General features: G+C 45.9%; 2 protein-coding genes across 9 annotated transcripts in view; both read left to right on the forward strand.

Annotated features, from left to right (window-relative positions):
* Positions 1-17879, forward strand: part of LOC122397056 (longitudinals lacking protein-like) — a 166615-nt gene that overhangs the window by 31389 nt on the left and 117347 nt on the right. The window lies entirely within an intron of this gene.
* On the forward strand, positions 11501-12704 carry LOC122397060 (zinc finger protein 568-like). Its single transcript, XM_043395900.1, has 2 exons — positions 11501-11662; positions 12232-12704. Exons 1-2 carry the CDS (start codon positions 11515-11517, stop codon positions 12546-12548), a joined length of 465 nt encoding a protein of 154 aa, XP_043251835.1. The 5' UTR covers positions 11501-11514; the 3' UTR covers positions 12549-12704.

Below are 17879 nucleotides of genomic sequence, written 5' to 3' on the forward strand. Positions count from 1 at the left end.
CGATGTCGTCAGTTCGTCGGCCCCGTTTCCATCCGGCACTAACTAGCAACAAAAATTCGATTCTTTTTCTAGATTCGATGTACCCCCGGCTCCATTCGGCGTTTATTCGTCCGGAAATGATGCCTGGGGGATCCATGCAGTCCAAAGGTTACCAGTCGAGAGGCGATTCTGGGAAAGAAACCAAGGAGGAGTCGTTTCTCTTCATGGAGCACGGCGGCTGTCGTCAGGAATCGATGATACCATCTATTTCTAGGAGTCACTGGCCCGACAGTGTCGTCGTGCAAAGTCCCACGCCTAGGAAAAAGTTTTATTGTCCAAGGTGCAACAGCGGTTACACCAGGCTGTCGGACATGAAAACTCACTGCCACTTTCAGTGCGGCAAGGAGCCGCGATATCAATGCCCTTATTGCACGAAAAAGGCTAAATTCTCCTCGAACATGTACGTCCACGTGCGTCGAATGCACAAGGACGAGAAGCTGCAGATCATCGATTTGTACAAGCAGCTATCCAGAGTTCGTTATTAGAATCGTTGACAGTGATCGAACGCGAAATTGCAGCCCAGGCGAAGAGGAGGAACAAGGAGGAAGACGGTTTTCGCAAACGATACATATCTGAAGTTTATTTAGGGACACTAGTTGCTACTTATTCGACGGAAACACGATTAGCGTTGTAATCCTTTTCGAACGATGTACAGTAAAATTCCGATTATCCTACATATGAATGATAAAATATACCTACCTATACCTGCATATGAAGTGATAAAAACGGAGGAATATAACTACAGACGAGGTGAAACAGAAAATGAAATTACAGATACATTTCCTGGTCACACATTATTTTTCGCTACGGAATTTTTTTTCTCGAAAGTGCGTAGGATTTCGGGGGTATGTCTATTCATCAAAAATGACTGTAATTGATCCCTGCAACCAAAAATAATTTTTTTTAAACGATTTGAAAAATTTTTTTTCGATGAAAAATTTAGGCACCTACTCGAATTTTGTTCTCGAAAGTGGGTAGGATTTCGGGGATATGTCTATTGACCAAAAATGATTGTTATTGACCCCTACAACTAAAAATAATTTTTTCAGAATGATTTGAAACTTTTCATTTTCACCGAAATATTTAGGCACCTACCCCCTGTCGATTTTTCATAAGAATTCGTTTTTCATTTTTAGTAATTTTGTTTGACGCCCTACAGAAAAGTTGTCTAATACTTTTTTGTAGGTACCCGTGAGCTCTACTTCAGAAAAAAGTTTCATTGAAATATATTCACTATTATAGGAGTTATGGCTGTTTGAATATTGGACCACTTTTATGGGGTTTTTCTTACTTTACGTGGTTAAGGAGCAACTTTTCCAATATTTTTGGAATTTCTACATATTCTCCATTAAAATACGCGTAATTTGGTTTTTTAAACATTAAAATCCTCCAATCCGTTCAGAAGTTATGACATTTTAAAGATTCGCATGAAATTTCAGTGAAACATATCAACGGTATGGTCAGGCATTATTATATTTTCGGTAAGGAATTTTTTTCTCGAAAGTGCGCAGGAATTCGGGGGTATGTGTATTCACCAAAAATGACTGTAATTGACCCCCGCAACTGAAAATAATTTTTTTAGAACGATTTGAAAAATTTTAATTTCACCGAAAAATTTGTCCACCTACTCGAATTTTTTTCTCGAAACTGAGTAGGATTTCGGGGGTACGTCTAATGACAAAAAATGACTGTAATCGACCCCCGCAACCAGAAATAATTTTTTTAGAACGATTTGAAAATTTTTTTTCCGTCTAAAAATTTCTTCGGACAATCGGGATAATCGGGTTCCGGACAATCGGAACTCTACTGTATATTGATCGCGAACGAAGGTGAACTCGTTGGACTTATCGTTCGTAGATTGGACGATCGGTTTTCAGTAGCTTGGAGGAAACTATCTGGTATTTAACTTTAAACCAAAAACTGGAAGTCTTTTTATGCTGTTCGATTACTCTCTGAGAGGTGTTAAGAGCAATAACAAATGTAGTAAGAGATTTATATAATTTTATTCGAGGGAAAGAGTATTCTGAATATATTTAATCGTTTATATTTTTGTCCCATACATTGCTAGATATATTGTTTCCTGAATACAGATGAAAGGGAAAGGAAAATTGATTTCGAACGCACGCATAGTTTTTAATGGCTTATGTAGAAATAATTAGATCGAGAGAGCGTATTGATACGCTCTAATTATTTCTACGCAAGCCATTATAAATTTCATCGGGAGTTTTCCAGCCTAAAAAACGTAACAATTGGAAAGTTACAATATTATTTATATCCGTAGAATCGTTGTATATATTTTTGTGTATCTTCTACTGCATTTGTTGTTTGTCGTCTCTCCAAATCGCGAGTGCTTGGCCCGAAAATTTTTGTAACCATTTTTTAAAGATATATGTTACCAATATATGTGGTCGAGAACGTAAACTCCGTAAATTATTTAAGCGTTAAATTATTAAAATCGTAAGGTAGACGTTCGATGGGATTTGGAGTCGTCGCTGGTACGAATTAAAAGATCTCTCGAAGAATGTGAAGTATTTAAAAATGTCTCGTGCAATGTGTTTCGTAGATAGCTTTACTTATATGGCAATTGGGTGCTCGTTTCTATACATTCGGAGTTAAGGTGCAATTTTTATATAGTCATCGATCTCAATAAAATTCGTATTACCAACGAATTGCTGTGATTTCTGAAAGTCCAAACACGATTTCGGACTATTTTTAATTCTACGAAGTTCGCCCCTTTTTTAAAAAAAATAACGTATAATCAAAGATAGGTCCGCGCGAGTGTTTGCACACCAATTTTTATCAAGAAAATATCGTCGTTTCGTTGGTAATACTGTCGTGAAGATGCAAATGGGATCGCTTCGTTGTTTCTGAACCGGGAAAACGTGGAATCGTGACAGGAAATCTTTTTGTTTCTGTGTTTTTGTTGTATCTGTCGACACTGTTGCAATAATGGATGAACGCTGTGTTGTTTGTTTTGTTGCTACCTTGTCGTTGAGTTTGCATTTGAGGTAAGGATCTGTCTTTGTTACTGTTACTTGTTATTTATAATTATTTTGACATAATGCAACCGCCAAGGGGGCCATTTAACGCATCCACGGCTGGGGAAACAGGAAAATATTTCTTTGTTTGAAATGCTTGGGGAAAATATGGACATTGGCCTTCGAGTTAATATGGGCACCAATGCTTTATGTCCTGGAAAATGTAATCACGTCTTGTATTTCTGTTCTCGATCGATAGTGACGCTCTCTCTTCGCTGCGTATTAAATTAATAAAAATATCTTAAGCAACACCGGGCACAGAATTTGCAAATTTACCGAACAGACCTTCGCGAAACGAAGCAAAATATCTGGTTAACTATTAAACTTAGGACGAACTAAGACGTTCTCTCGAATTCTGGCGTAAAGGAATCACTGCGTAGGAAGTGTATTCCGAGAACTACGAAACTTCTGTATAAAATAATTTTTCATGCCACGCATAATTTGTAAATGATTTACGGCGAGCATGTTAGATGCCTCGCCTTGTATATACAGGTAGATAGATATACCGTTAGATAGATTGTAAATAAATTATGATAGTAAATTTTATTTCACTGGAATACGATTAAATCCATCCTCATTTCCCATAAATTATTATCACTAGTAGCACTTCCCATGGAATATCATCATTCTTACTTAGGTTCCTTCTGGCTGGGCATCCGAGCACGAACGAAACTGTACGAATAGGTAAATAAAATTTCAGCGACGATCAACTCGTATTAAAAATTTAATGTTTTTTTTTTAGTTTGATTTACTTTTGATTGTTTAAATATGCCCATATTACCCCGAGTTTTTCTTGATTTCTGTGTGGCATGCAGGGCATCGATCGACAAAATATAAGCAAACGTCCTTTTTAATTTTGTTTCAGGCTACAAAGTCGCGCGCCACAAGAACAAACACCATGCCCCGAAAGAATCGCGCGAGGATAATCATGGAACGAACGATAGCTCACGTGCGTTGGCGAACTCGAATCATAGCAGTGCGATTAAGAATTATGGTTGCAATACGTGCGGTAAAATGCTCCCCTCTTTGCGAATGTTGAGACTGCACGAACGTATCATCTGCAGACGGCCATTGGTCTGCGCGTGCACGTGTTGCAATATGTTACGACAAGCGGATGAAATGCCGGAAGATGTTTATAATCCGTAAAGAAAGTGGAAGAAAGTGGCCGCTGGAAGGTGTTCTCGCCTTGGAAAATATTCCATAAGCAATTTGTACCGTTTTCAAATAGAGTATAATCGTTGCTTTTTGCTTGAACCGTCAAAGTGATTAATATATACAAAATAAATATTATCGTTCCTTTTTCTTTCTAATTTATAGTGAAAGTGGGATCAATCAAGAGACTTTTTGCGTTCATTATTTACAATAATAAATCGTATACCCTTTTATAAAGTGTATTCTATAGTTTGTAAATCGTTGTGAGTCTTATTTTCTACACGAAATTTCCACTGTTGATAACAATAAAGAATGTCCATTCTATTCAGCATTTTTACTATCAAGATAGAAAGTTTGTATGTTCCCTCGATCGAATACGAGCCAAAGTGATCAACTCCACATTCCGGGCTTAAAATAAATTTAAGAAGGAACATTATTCCGTACATTTCCATTGTTTTCCTTTTGTGGAGTTGATCAATTATATACGTCTTGCGTTCCCCTGATTTTTTGGCTTTTGTTGGCATGATTACCAGTTACGATTCGATAATCTTTCTCCCCGGTGCGTTTGAAACGCCCTGGGAACCCCTTGCAAACGATTCGTCGTCGTTCCGATCGCGTAGAAACGATACTCTATTGACCAGCGATTCGATGTTTGCAGGTTTGAAACGATTCGCCGCGTCGAGACTGTTACTGCACGCGGGCCAACGCAGCAGACTTTACAGGACGTTTGTACCGAACAGTACGACCAAGTATCCTTGCAGCAATTGCACCAGTGTTTTCAGACAGAAACGAAGCCTGCTCACGCACCTGAGATACGAGTGCGGCCAACCTCCGCGCTTCAAATGCCCGTACTGCGACCTGATCTCCAAGAAAACCTCCAACATACAGAAACACATACGACGGAAACACGAGGGCCACGCGGTCTACGTCCAGGACATCTATCGCCTCTCGAATCTGACCGTTTGAACCGACGAAAAGTTCGCGAGTAATCGCGGTTATCCTGTGTCTGTGCAATAAAAACGATATTTAAACGAGAACACGCACCAGGACACCTTTCGATCGAAATAGGTACGACCCGCTCTTCAAACTGATTCTCTTTCGTTCGTGCAATTTTCTTTTAAAAGTCCATCGCTCAAACGTGAACGATTATAGCCTTCGTTGTTAAATATCTAGTAAACGATCAAATATGTTTCATTCAAGATCCTAGCGTCACGATTCGAGAATCTTCAACGTGGTTCGATCCTTCTGACAAGACGTTTTTCGTTTTCAGGTTTCTGTTGGCTAGTGGACGAGCCTGCATACACGAAAACTATTCGATCGAGGAAGGAAAGGGGTTGACTACTCCGCAGACGACGTCGAGGATCGTGTGTCGTTCGTGTACTGCGCGGAGATCGAACGTTGCCAGATCATTGTCCCCTCTAGAGATCCTTCGTATTTAATTCTTAGCCAACAGCGACGGTTAATTAGAATCGTCGGCAGCTTTCGATCTTTGCACAGTAGATCTGTATATAATCGTGAATATTTTCAATGTACTTGTTCGCCGTTGATCGACGATATGCGTTGCACGAATAAAGAGACTTGCGAAATCTACGTTTTCTCGAGCGTGTTCCTCGATAACCAAATAACCCTCCCGGAAGTCACGATCGCGCTAGGTTCCGGTTTGTCCTTTGTGTTTCTCATTATTTGTAAATCATTCCTGTAACACCGGGCGTTCCATCGACCGTGAGGTTTCTTCCGGCGTAACGAAGATGTATGCTTTCAGTTTTCAGATCGATGGGGAGCTCGTCGATAAACGATCGACAGTTTTGCTGTCCGAATTGCACGAGCGGGTTTCCCAGATGGAGAGGTCTTAGAGAGCATTTGCTCTACCAATGCGGTCAGCCACCAAGATTCCAATGTCCATATTGTAACCATCGCTCGAAATTGATATCGAATCTTTACAAACACGTGCGTTGCAAGCACCGCGGCCAATCGGTGTGGTACATCGATCTCAAACAGCAAGAGCATTATCAACGTTACTCGATCTAGAATGCCTATACCTAGATACGACTTTCATCGGGATAATCGTTATTCGTTGTCGAGATATTGGAGTTTTGCTCTTTCGTAAACTTTAAGCCGCACGATCCGTAGCGATCGATCAATTGTATCGACGTATTACTATTTTATTAAACTGGTTCGTGTTTTGTCGAAGAGTTGAAGGGTTGATCCAGATCGGTGCTTCTGTTCGTCGTTCGAGCACGAATGTTTTTAGTTTGGGTTCAGGAGGAGGAGACCAGCTGGACTCGCATTTGCGAAAGGGTTCACGATCAATTGTATCGATATTACGATTAAAGGTTTATCCAAAACGTAATTTGTTATTTTTATTCGTTCATCCGGGCACGAGTGCGTTCGATTTGTCTTCAGGCACCCTTCGTGGGAAGTAAAACGCAACGAAAGAAGAACTCTCTGATCTCCTGTCTTTCCATTGGGATTCGGAAACTTTCTTTTGCTTGCAGACAAGCCGTTCCTCTTCGACGTTGATCGCCATATTTCCCTGCCAGAAGTGCAGCAGCATCTTTAACAGGAAGAACAATCCGCAGAAGTGCAGCCAGTCGCTGAGGTTTAAGGATTTCATACTCGCGACACTCGCATTAGATTCTGTGGTCTTTGAGACCAGAGTTTGCATGCCGAATCGCCTGTACAGAGAGCAAAATAAAAAGTTGCCCTTCCCGACGCGAGGAATAGAACGCTCGAAAGACACCGTCGGCCCAAAAAAAAATGGTTCCAAATCGTTTCTGTTCCCCCTCTCCTCTAGAACACTAATACCGTCCGTCCCTCGAACATTTATTAATGCGTTTAAGGGCGGCTCTGACCGCGGTCTCTGACGTGCTCGAAACATTTTCTTGCAGATCTGAAACACCTGGGCGGGTTCAAGATACCGTGCAACGTCAGGCCAAGACCCACCATGGACCTCCAGTCCCGTAACAAGCATAGATTCCCCTGTCCGAAATGTACGAGCACATTCAACCGGAAGAACAATCTCTATTCCCACCTGAAGTACGAGTGCGGTCAGCTGCCGAGATTCGGCTGCCCGTATTGCGATTACGCGTCGAAGAAGTCGTCGAACGTACGGGCGCACGTGGGCCGGAAACACAACGGAGGCAAAGTGAACGTGGTCAACTTGTGGCAGGAGTAGTTCGGGACGCCCGTGGAAGATTCACGACGCCCCGCGAAGATCGCGCGGACCTTTTTCGAAACCTAACTCGCACGCTCGTTTCTTCTCTATATCGTTTGCCGCGGATCGCGAGTAATCGTTCGCGGTACACTTTCGTTGATGAATAAAGCAATCAGCTGCCACTGCACGAGCAACCAGCCTCATTTATTACTCATTTCATCCTGTTCGCGGACGATCCCAAAAGCGTATTCGCGCCGCGATGGACGCCCCCGACAACCGAAGAAGGTTTGACGGATCCTCGATCACATAAAACTGTTCCTCTAGCATCTCCGTATCACCGCCGGTTGCCAATGAGAGGAGCACTGACAGCGGTGTCGCGTTTCTGTTTCTGTTACAGGGTTAAATTACTACGTGTTCGCCGGTTTGACGACGCCCCCGCAGAACTTTGCCCTCCAACAACACGTGACGCCGACTAGCGGCCCGATCGCGTCGTTCGCCGAGAACGCGCGTACCCAAGCGCGGAAGTTCCCGTGCGGCAATTGCACCAGCGTCTTCAGCCGCAAAGGCGGTCTGACCTATCATCAGAAGTTCGAGTGCGGCCAGAAGCCGCGTTTCAATTGTCCGTACTGCACCTATCGCGCGCGACATATCTCGAACGCGCGCAGACACGTGCGTAAGTGTCATCCGGGAAGCGAGGTCTACACGGTCGATCTCTGCAAGCTGCAACAGTACCCCGCTTGAAGACGCGCCACGTCCCGTCCACGAAGAAGGATACGCCAACGAACACGGAAGATCCGCAGCAGCGTCACAGGAAAACGTCTTTGTCGTCTCCGGAAGAATCGACAGCGTCGACGTCGTCGCGAAGAACGGTAGACCACGACGCTCTTTAGGGGAAAAATGCTAGGATCGTGCGTTGGGACGCTATTGCTACCTCGTTAACGTTCGTTGTTTCAATCGCAATGAATTCCAAGAGTAGCGCACCTCCCCCCAGCGAACATTAGCGAGGGATGACTGTATCAGGTGGTTCGAGCGTTTCTAAGAATAAATTTTATCGTTGAAATCAGGGTGGCGTAAAACTGACACGACCTATGCAATTTTCCCCAATTTTCGACGTCCTTTTCTCCGCGTACGGTTTCCCCGCAACGCGCAAAGGCTCCAAGTAGCCGCGATTGAACGCGAATTTTCTCTCTTTCCAGGAATTCGAAGTAAACGGACCGTCGGCGGCGGGAGTTTCGGCGAATAGATCGCAAGATTCGCGAGCGCAGCCCGAAGATCGACTGTTTCACACGTAGTGCAATATTGTCCACGACTCGTCGCAGCTGTAGCTCCGCGTTGTTAAACAGTAGTTGCAACGATCGCGCGAACACGAAGAACGTGCACGTCGAACCTCTGTACTTAACGGACAAGATCGAGCGGATCTGTTTTTAAATATACGAAGTTGAATCCACCTGTTTCGAGCTGGTTTGTGAGTTCACGATCATTCGCATCCCGTTTCTTTCCCCCGGTCTTTGTTTACGTAATCCCTCCCCCTACCCCCGAACGATCCGATTCGAAATTTTGCTGGTCGGAGGTCGGCGGCATGCTGCTTTCAATTTCGACAATCCTCGAGCGAAACAACCCTTCGTTGCTTGACGAAATTCTCGTCTCGTTTCTGTTTCAGGGTTCCCGCTGTCGGGGGATTACTTGTGCACGGTCCCCATGGGGAAGAGGCGTCGTTACCAAAAAACCGGGATCCCTGGTAACGGGGAGAAGCAAAAGTTCCCGTGCCCCACCTGTCCCAGCGTCTTCAGTCACAAGAACAATCTCTACTATCATTCCAAGTTCGAGTGCGGCCAACTACCGCGATTCAGCTGTCCCTATTGTCCCCACAGGACGAGGCACGTGTCGAACGTGCGTGCACACGTACGCAGAAGGCATCCCGGAAACAGCGTGTACGCCATCGACGTCTGCAAAATGGAAAGATAATCACACGGACGGAGGATTTAGGGAACGTTCGCCAGGATTCGCGCGCGTGTCCGTCGAGGATCGACGTCCAACGCCATTTGTAACCCGTATTCGATGGGACGTCGCGACGGCGGACACATTGTACCGATAAGTCGATCGAATTGTATCCTTAGAGTATCGTTACGTATACCTAGAAATGCTCCTTTCACAGCGTAATGTCTCGAAGAGAATTTTCTTTCCTCGTCTCAGCGTTTTGTAAATTTTGGTACCACGGAGGTATCGTTTTTTCGTGTCTTCCGGTTGTACATTTTATATTATAACGTTTAACCGTCTGCTCGCGTCGTTTCGAGCGTTTAAGTTAGCTGTGAATTCGCATAAACTTTACGAGCAGATGGTTAAGAATCGTGCCATTCCAAATCGTCGACGGTTCCTTCTCTCCTCGAATCTTGTATTTCTGCAACGTTTTTATACCGCTGTACGCCCGTCTCAGACACTGCCATCAATAAAATGCAACGTCAGCAGGAAAACATTCGTACACCAAACAACGTTCTGTGTTTTTGCACTTTGATAAGATAGCAAGGAACCTCGACGCGTAAGAGTTATAAGTGATATTTTATTTGTACCCAAGATCTCGCAATAAATACGAAAACTACGAAAAAAGATCCGTGCATCGAATATCCTCTGATCCCGTTCGATGAACACGGTGCAACGAGAAAGAATGGTCGGAGCATTCGAGAGGACCTTTTCGACACGCAATTTTCCAATAATCGAGCCGATATCTTTAAAACTCGAACACCCGACACTGTCGATACTTAGAACTGATCAGTTAAGCGCGTTGGGGAGCACGATCTGTGAGAATTAACCGTAAGAACGTCTGAATTTTCCAGGGAAGCTACTGAAACAGACGTACGGTTACGGAATGAATCGGCCGCGCCGTACTACGGATCGCCATCGCCAAGACATTGTCAAACACATTTGCCCGAAGTGCGGCGGGTCGTTCAACTGGCGCTACAATCTGCTGCATCATTTGAAGTACGCCTGTGGGCAATTGCCGCGATTCAACTGCCCCTATTGTCCTTACAGGACCAAACACACGTCGAACGTTAAAGCCCACGTGCGCCGGAAACATCCCAATAGAGACGTCTACGTGATCGATATATTGAGCGGCCAACAGTAATCACACCATCCCCATGTACTTCACCCCCGTAACTATAACGAAACGATCATTTAATAAAAACGATCTCCCCGTAACTCGTCCTTTGAAACGCTTTGCGTGCATGCTCTCACTCGCAGTATTCGTTTCGTACTATCCTTCGTAGACGAGAAGTCGCACAATCGATGGTGATCATCGATAGGGTCTGGCCTTCGTTCTGAGCTCAGTTATACAGAGTTCGTCGAAAGGATTCGAGACACGGGCAAAGATGTACGATGCAAAATTAAAACGGTGTTAGACACTCGAAATTTCCAAGTTGCTGTCGAAAATTTAGGCGCACCTTTGTTCTCTGGAGCCTCGTATTTTTCTACTCTAATTTTTCCGGAAGATATTCTTTTGCAGAGACACTCAAATACGAGGTTTCGATTTAAATTAGGGTGCATTTATATCCTTCGATGTTAATTTCCAATTATATATGGATTTGGAGTGTTCGAGACCGTTCAATTTTTCTGGACGCCATCTTTCTCGCGTTGAGGATCGTTTCGACGGACCCCAAGCGAGAGGAAATGAGTACGGAAAGTCATTGTCATGCAGCGAATATCGCAATTTCGTATATTGTCCACGTAATCTACGGGCTCTAAACGATCCGATAATGTCCCGAACATCAGGAATGAACGAACGAATTGTGCTTTTTTCAGAGCCGATGTACTTAGCGCCGCATCAGATGGAGGCGAACATTTGTTGGCCGTACTCGCCGAGGGGAAGGACGTTCTCGCCTACGGACGTCCATCACGCGCAAAAGTTTCCATGCGGGAATTGTCACAGCGTGTTTAACCGGAAAAGCAACCTCGAGTATCATTTGCAGTACGAGTGCGGACCGTCGCCGAGATTTAATTGTCCTTATTGCGTCTACAGAACGAGGCATCCGTGGGACGTGCGAGCCCACGTGCGCAGGACGCATCCCGGGAACGCGGTCTACGTCGTAGACATGAGCAAGATCGAAGTTCCACAGCACTCCTAATCGATCCCCCGGCATGCTAGGGACCGTTGCTAAGCAAGACGAACCGCGTTTCGACCCCCCAAACCTTCGTAACTTGCCATCTACTTCGAATCCCGGGCGCAGAATTATTTTTTACAGGCTGACTCTATGTATTACGCCGCGTGCGACGATGCTTTTACCTTGTAAGTACAAAAAAGAAACAAGGAAAAAGGAATAACAAGACACATTTTCTGATCCTTTGCACCGAGTACAATAACCTCCGGATTACCGAGACTCGCAATTAGTAGAATTTTTCCACTAACGAATGAGATTCGATCCCTGAACGGGGGGTGCCCTATCGCTCTGCATTTGCTTTCTAAGGCCCGTGGACGTAACGCTAGCACGAGACGAGGGAGGCAGTCGACCGACTCTACCCGGATAACTGAAATGCAGGACCGATTTCGTTTCACTTATCCGGGGACTACTGTACTCGGGGCCTCCAACGTCGCTTTCCCCTTCACGCCTCCACGACGCAATGTTTCTCCCGGTCTCTCGAGACGCCTAACGTGTTCTGTACGTCCAGCTAATGTCGGAGTTGGGTTCCGTGTGTGTTTTCTAGGATCGGTCTGCGTCCACGTACCGATCTCCGTGCCGCGTGGCAAAAGACAATTAACCGTTTTGTAAGTCAATCCGTCCGTCGAACTGCTATAAGTCGTGAACGGACGCGCGGAATCACCGCCAGGAGTCATTTTGGTGACCTTTCTGTTCGCAGGTGTTCATCATCCGGTAATGCGTCCGTCTTTGTACGCTCAGGGTCCCCGTTGCGCCTACGATCTCGTTCGAAAGGAGCAAAACAGAAGTTATCCGTGTCACAAATGCGGTAACGCGTTCACGCGTAAGAACAATCTGTACAATCACCTCAAGTTCCAGTGCGGACAGATGCCCAGATTCAACTGTCCATACTGCTCGTACCGGACGAGGCACTCCTCGAACGTCAGATCGCACGTGCGTAGGATGCATCCCGGTCAGAGGGTGTACGTTCTCGACGTGCGCGGCAAACAAGACAGCCAACACCAATGGATATCGTAGACGGGGACGAGAAGACTGCTTGTCTCGAAAGCTGATGTCTCTTCTCCCTTTCCGGTACACTCGCGTACGGAAAGTCGCGCTACGGTTGTCAAAGGGTGGCTAATAAACGGCGATAAGAGGAATTTCTGTTCCTCCACCGAATCCCGGAAGAATGAATCCAGGCAGCGAGAATAGTTTGTAAAACAAGTGGTTTTAGGATCTTTCGTTTCTGTGGCATGTAACATGGGAAATATTTTTAATACTAAATAAATATCGACGATTTGTTGTACCTGTCGTTGGTGATGGGACCGACGCGCTTGTGTATCGAGGATGCTCGATACAAAAGTGATCGGTAATCAGTATCGATGGTAGATGTTGCACGTTTTATACAAAAATATACTTTAGTATCGAGTATCGATGATTTTGATACGGTGTGTTGGTTCCATGGCTACCCTGTCGTGGACTCGAGGTCCTCCGGTGAAACGTACGCTCGAACATCGTCATTTTATCCCCTCACGTTTTCCCTAATCACTCGTTCAATGTTTGGTCTCTGGTTAATTAGTAAACGTAAGTTTCGTCGCCTTTCGGGGAACAGTGGGACTCGTAGATCGTTGTCGAGACCGCCGCCAATGAAAACTGACAATCAGCCAGACCCCGTTTCGTTCCAGATACAGCCCCGTTCACCGTCTTCGGGTTCAACATCGGTATCGGAGGCAGCCAAGTCCAAACTATCGGCAAACTCTGGTCCCAAACGCCACTCCCTAACTTAGTCAATAACTTTAGGACGAAGAAGTTCCCATGCCCGAACTGTGCCTGCGCCTACAGCCAGAAGTACTCGTTGAACCGTCATCTGACCTACGAGTGCGGACAGGAGCCGCGGTTCAAGTGCCCCCACTGCGACTATCGGTGCAAGAAGTCCGCCAACGTCTACGAGCACGTCAGAAGAAGGCACAAGAACTGCAAGGTCTACGCCATCGACGTCCTCAAGATCGCCCATCATGGCCGCACTTAATCCCCGGGGGGCTATTACAGCGTCTCGACGAAAACGCGCTTCGAAATTTCTTCGTAAGTGGCTCCCTTTTCCGAGAAGATCATTTGCAAGCCTCTCTTGTTATTTTTCAAAAAGTCAAAGACCCGAGATCACTTTCCCCGAGAACGGAGCGTCCTACGAACAAATTTCCTGGCGCACATTCGATTTACAGAATCATTCCGTACTCGTCGTGTATAAGTAGAGTTTGCATCGGACATAACTCGAAGCGTCGAGCGATATTGCAACCGACTCGGTGTCCACGTACACGTTGTCTTTCACGAATTGTACTCGTATTTTAAGACTGTAAATAAAGAGGTGGTCCATTTATCTCAGCGATTCCGACGCACGCCGTTAGTCTGTCCCCAGCTTTTCTACCCCCCCCGTCCATAAACCACCCTTCGTTCCCCTTCGAACGTATCGTTTCTTTGCGTACGATTACACGAACTGCTTTCGTTTCACGACGATGTTTGTTTTACGTTCAGTAGTTGATCTTCTTTTGCAGGCGTCGTCGCGTGTATCGCTCGCGTTCCCGGAAGTCAGCGCGATCCGACCGCCCAACGGTTCTCCGCCGCAAATAAAAGGTTCAGCTGCTCGAACGCCTGCGGAAGCTCGTTTACCCATCGTGGTTCTCTAACCAGGCATCTGCGTTACGAGTGCCAACAAAGTCCTCGCTTCAAATGTCCGTTTTGCGAATTTCGCTCGAGATGGAGGTCGGACGTATACAGACACGTGCGCAGAAGGCATCAGGGCAGCGACGTATGCTGCATCGACATTGGTGGAAATTAAAAACGCGTTTCCTTGTACACAGAATCTCAATAAAAATGTCAGCCCCTCTGCATCCCCTGTCCCCTGACTTCTCTGATCGTTGCACTCGTCTTTCTTAAATCCCCCTCCCCCCTGATTAATTTCGTTTCTTTGCTGGAGGTTGCGATCACCTGTGTGCGTCGTCTCTTCGTCGATCTTTTAAATACACGTCTTACGGAAACTACAGCTCTTTCATTTCCAACCTTCCGTTTCCGTTGTACATTGCTCGTCGCGCGTTTCTTATAATTTTCTAAATGTTTTAACTCGCCAAGGACCGTGACGCCGTCGCTAGGTTTGGGATCGGTTTGTAGTTGTTTGACCAGAACGTTCTTCTTATTTTCCAGGCGTCGATTCGCCCTACGGGGGTTTCACGGTCAGCAATTCAGAGTTGTTCGCGGTTTCCGCCAAGAAGTATCTCTGTCCTAACAACTGCGGCAGCTCTTTCAGCCATAACTACAGCATGAAAAGGCATTTGCGGTACCAGTGCTGCCAGGAGCCGCGTTTCAAGTGCCCGTGCTGCGAGTACCGGTCGAGGAGAACCTCGGACGTTTACAGACACGTGAGAAACAAGCACCAGGGATCCATCGTGCGCACAATGTACATCGACACCTGTAAGAGTTGAATAAAATGCCCCGTGACACGTCGTTGACGAAACCGGATATTGTATTTTCTACGCGGGGGTGGCGAACGATACAGGAAAACGATCTTTAGTTTCTCCTGCGAATAAAGAATTCCAGCCACACGTTTGTTGTTTTATTCAGACTTTTCGATAGCCGGAGCTGTTCTGTTTTTTTTTTTCAGGTAACGCGCATCGTCGAGAAAAGTGTTTGCACGTTCTTCCTCGGGCAACTTCCGGACACGCTACTAACCGTGGCCAATCTGTTTTTGTCGTTTGCAGGACGCAAGAGCGACGCGACGGATCAAGTCCTCCCGAGCGGCATTTTCGCCGGTTATCATCCCTGTCCGACGTGCACTCGCATCTTTAAGAGGAAGAATAGCCTCAGCAGACACCTGCTCTATGCCTGCGGGCAGAGTCCACGATTCAAGTGCCCTTACTGTCGATATCGCTGCAAACTTCGCAGCAACGTCTACAGACACGTTCGAACCACGCACAAGAAGCGCGAAGTTCTAGCCATGGACGTCGTCAGACAGTGCCTCAATAAGCCCAAGTGAACCTAATCATTCCTCGCCGCGCATACGCGACAGATAGAAAGACTCTGGCCAGATGGGAACTGGTGTTCGATAAAATGTTCTTATCCAAGTTGGACTGCAAGTTGGATTCAATGTTTGCTCAGCGTACACTGGTTTTGAAAAGACTGTCCGTATCAACGCAGACACGCAAAGGCATCTTTGGATGATAAAAGTTCCGCGTAACTTGTATCGAGATTGTATTATAATTCTGCGTCGAATAAACGTTGCGTTTGTGGTAGTATGGACAAGTTTGTTCGAAAACAGCGTACACACGGATAGGTTACTCGACGCATTCCTCTCAGGAGAAAGTATTTATTCATTGCCCTTTCAGGGAATAAGTGATTTTTAACACGTTGACTGCCGCGGTTTTCGAATCACGGCCCAAGAAATACTCGATGGAGCAGTTCAGAAATTGAGAAACACCAGCAGGGCAGTCAACGTGTCCTCCACGCTTGATCAATTTTCGAGAGACAACTCTGCCTACGATATATTGAACACTACAAAATATACTGCTTCGCGCGACGCTTTCCCCCCACCGGTGATTGGAGAGTTTGATCGTTGCTTGACGACAGCATGTACAAGTTGGTTATCTGGGATAGGGTAATTCGAGTTCCCTGTACCCTGACCTCCGTGTATCTGGTTCCTGCAAGTATCTAGTCCCGGATGAGAAGACAACGTTCTGTGATACGCGCCAATTTACGAATTATGTAAACGTACGCGCTCGGAGGTTCCAGGAGCTTTTGCGAAAATAGACACGCGAATGTACGCTTTACGCTGGGAGCTAGCGACTATGTATCCGTTGCAATTCCATCTAATTATATAGCATGAGTGTGTAATAAATGGTATCCTAAAATTGTCTTCGCAAATCGTGATTGTTTTTTCTCGCGCGAGATTACTTAGGAAACTCGCGTTGTCGCTTTTACTCTTGTGTTTACTGTCCTTTCTATCGACCGGTTTCTCGGGAGGAGTCGACAGGAGATGCTCCAGGTCCATCCTCGCCGATTTTAACGAGACTCGACGGACTTACCTATGTGCATTATAATCGCGATTACGAGTTGTAGACCCATAGGTGGCTAGAACTTTGTTTTGCACGTAGACGTAGATCTATCGAGTCTGGTGAAGATCGTGTTCGAGGCTGTGCCTGTGAGAAGAGTAAGTTTTACGACGATGTCGAGCTATCGAGCCCCTCCATGCTTCGAACTAACAAACTTGGTGATGCGTGTCCGTCTTTCGTTGTTAAGAGGCCTTTACACGATGGACGTGACATCGTCTAGAAGCCTCTTAAAGCTTCCGGTGCTGTCGCGATCGGACGCCGCGAGGATGGAGAATGGAGATAGAAAGGACACGTGTTCCGGAATGTGTCTTCCGGACGTTCGACCGTTTTTCCCCCGTCTGTGCGTTGCGACAGAAAGACACCCGAAACGTTGAAAGTCCGAGCGGAAGCCAGGTACTATCGCGGACTTGCACAGATCGAGATAATATACCGGGGTGCTTCGTTTTGTTTTCAGATCCTCTCTATTTTACGAACGCTCGCTACAGGAAACCCCGGGTACGCTTCAACGACCTTTCCTACAAGAAGTTCCCGTGTCCGAACTGCCCGAGCGTTTTCGTCTGGAAGTGCACGTTGAAGAGACATTTGCGCAACGAGTGCGGCAAAGAGCCGCGTTTCAAGTGCCCCCACTGCGAATATCGCGGCAAGTGGAAGGCCAACATATGCAGACACATCAAAAGAGTTCACAAGGAATGCAGTATCTACGTTCTCAGCACGTAAAACGACCCGCGGAAACCAACGTTACGCCCTCCTCCCTCCACGGACGAACCATCTTCGTGGAACAAATATTTTTTCGACGTCCGTGCATCATTGTACATTGTGTATATTTCTAACACGACGTGACTCGGGAATATTCGCGGGCCCCGGACCGAGATACTGGCGCGAAGATATTTTTAAATATTATTTTTAAAGTTCGAAATTAATTTCGAGTTGAGATTCGATATATTTTATAGAGCCAGCGTTAAAATCGACGTTCCAGTGTTATGTTTGCCAGGATCTCGGCCCGAGCCAGTCGACGATCAATCTAAACGCACATGTCGAGCGTCACCGGCGCTTGTCGTAAGGCACAGTACAAAATTCGATTGGATAATTAGGATTAAGAGGATCGCGCGATCACGTCGATGTATGTGGAAATGAATAAAACATTATTGTTAGCAAACTGGCGAGGTACCGTCCTTCTTCGAGGCGAGATTTGCGCGCCACTTTCGTGCGTTTAATCGAGGCGTTAAACGAGGAGGATGCGACGTCGAGTCGGACGGTTTGTTCGTCACGAGAA

This window comes from Colletes gigas, unplaced genomic scaffold (assembly GCF_013123115.1).
Source record: "Colletes gigas isolate AHSC1104 unplaced genomic scaffold, ASM1312311v1 Colletes_gigas_Sc00008, whole genome shotgun sequence".
NCBI lineage: Eukaryota > Metazoa > Arthropoda > Insecta > Hymenoptera > Colletidae > Colletes > Colletes gigas.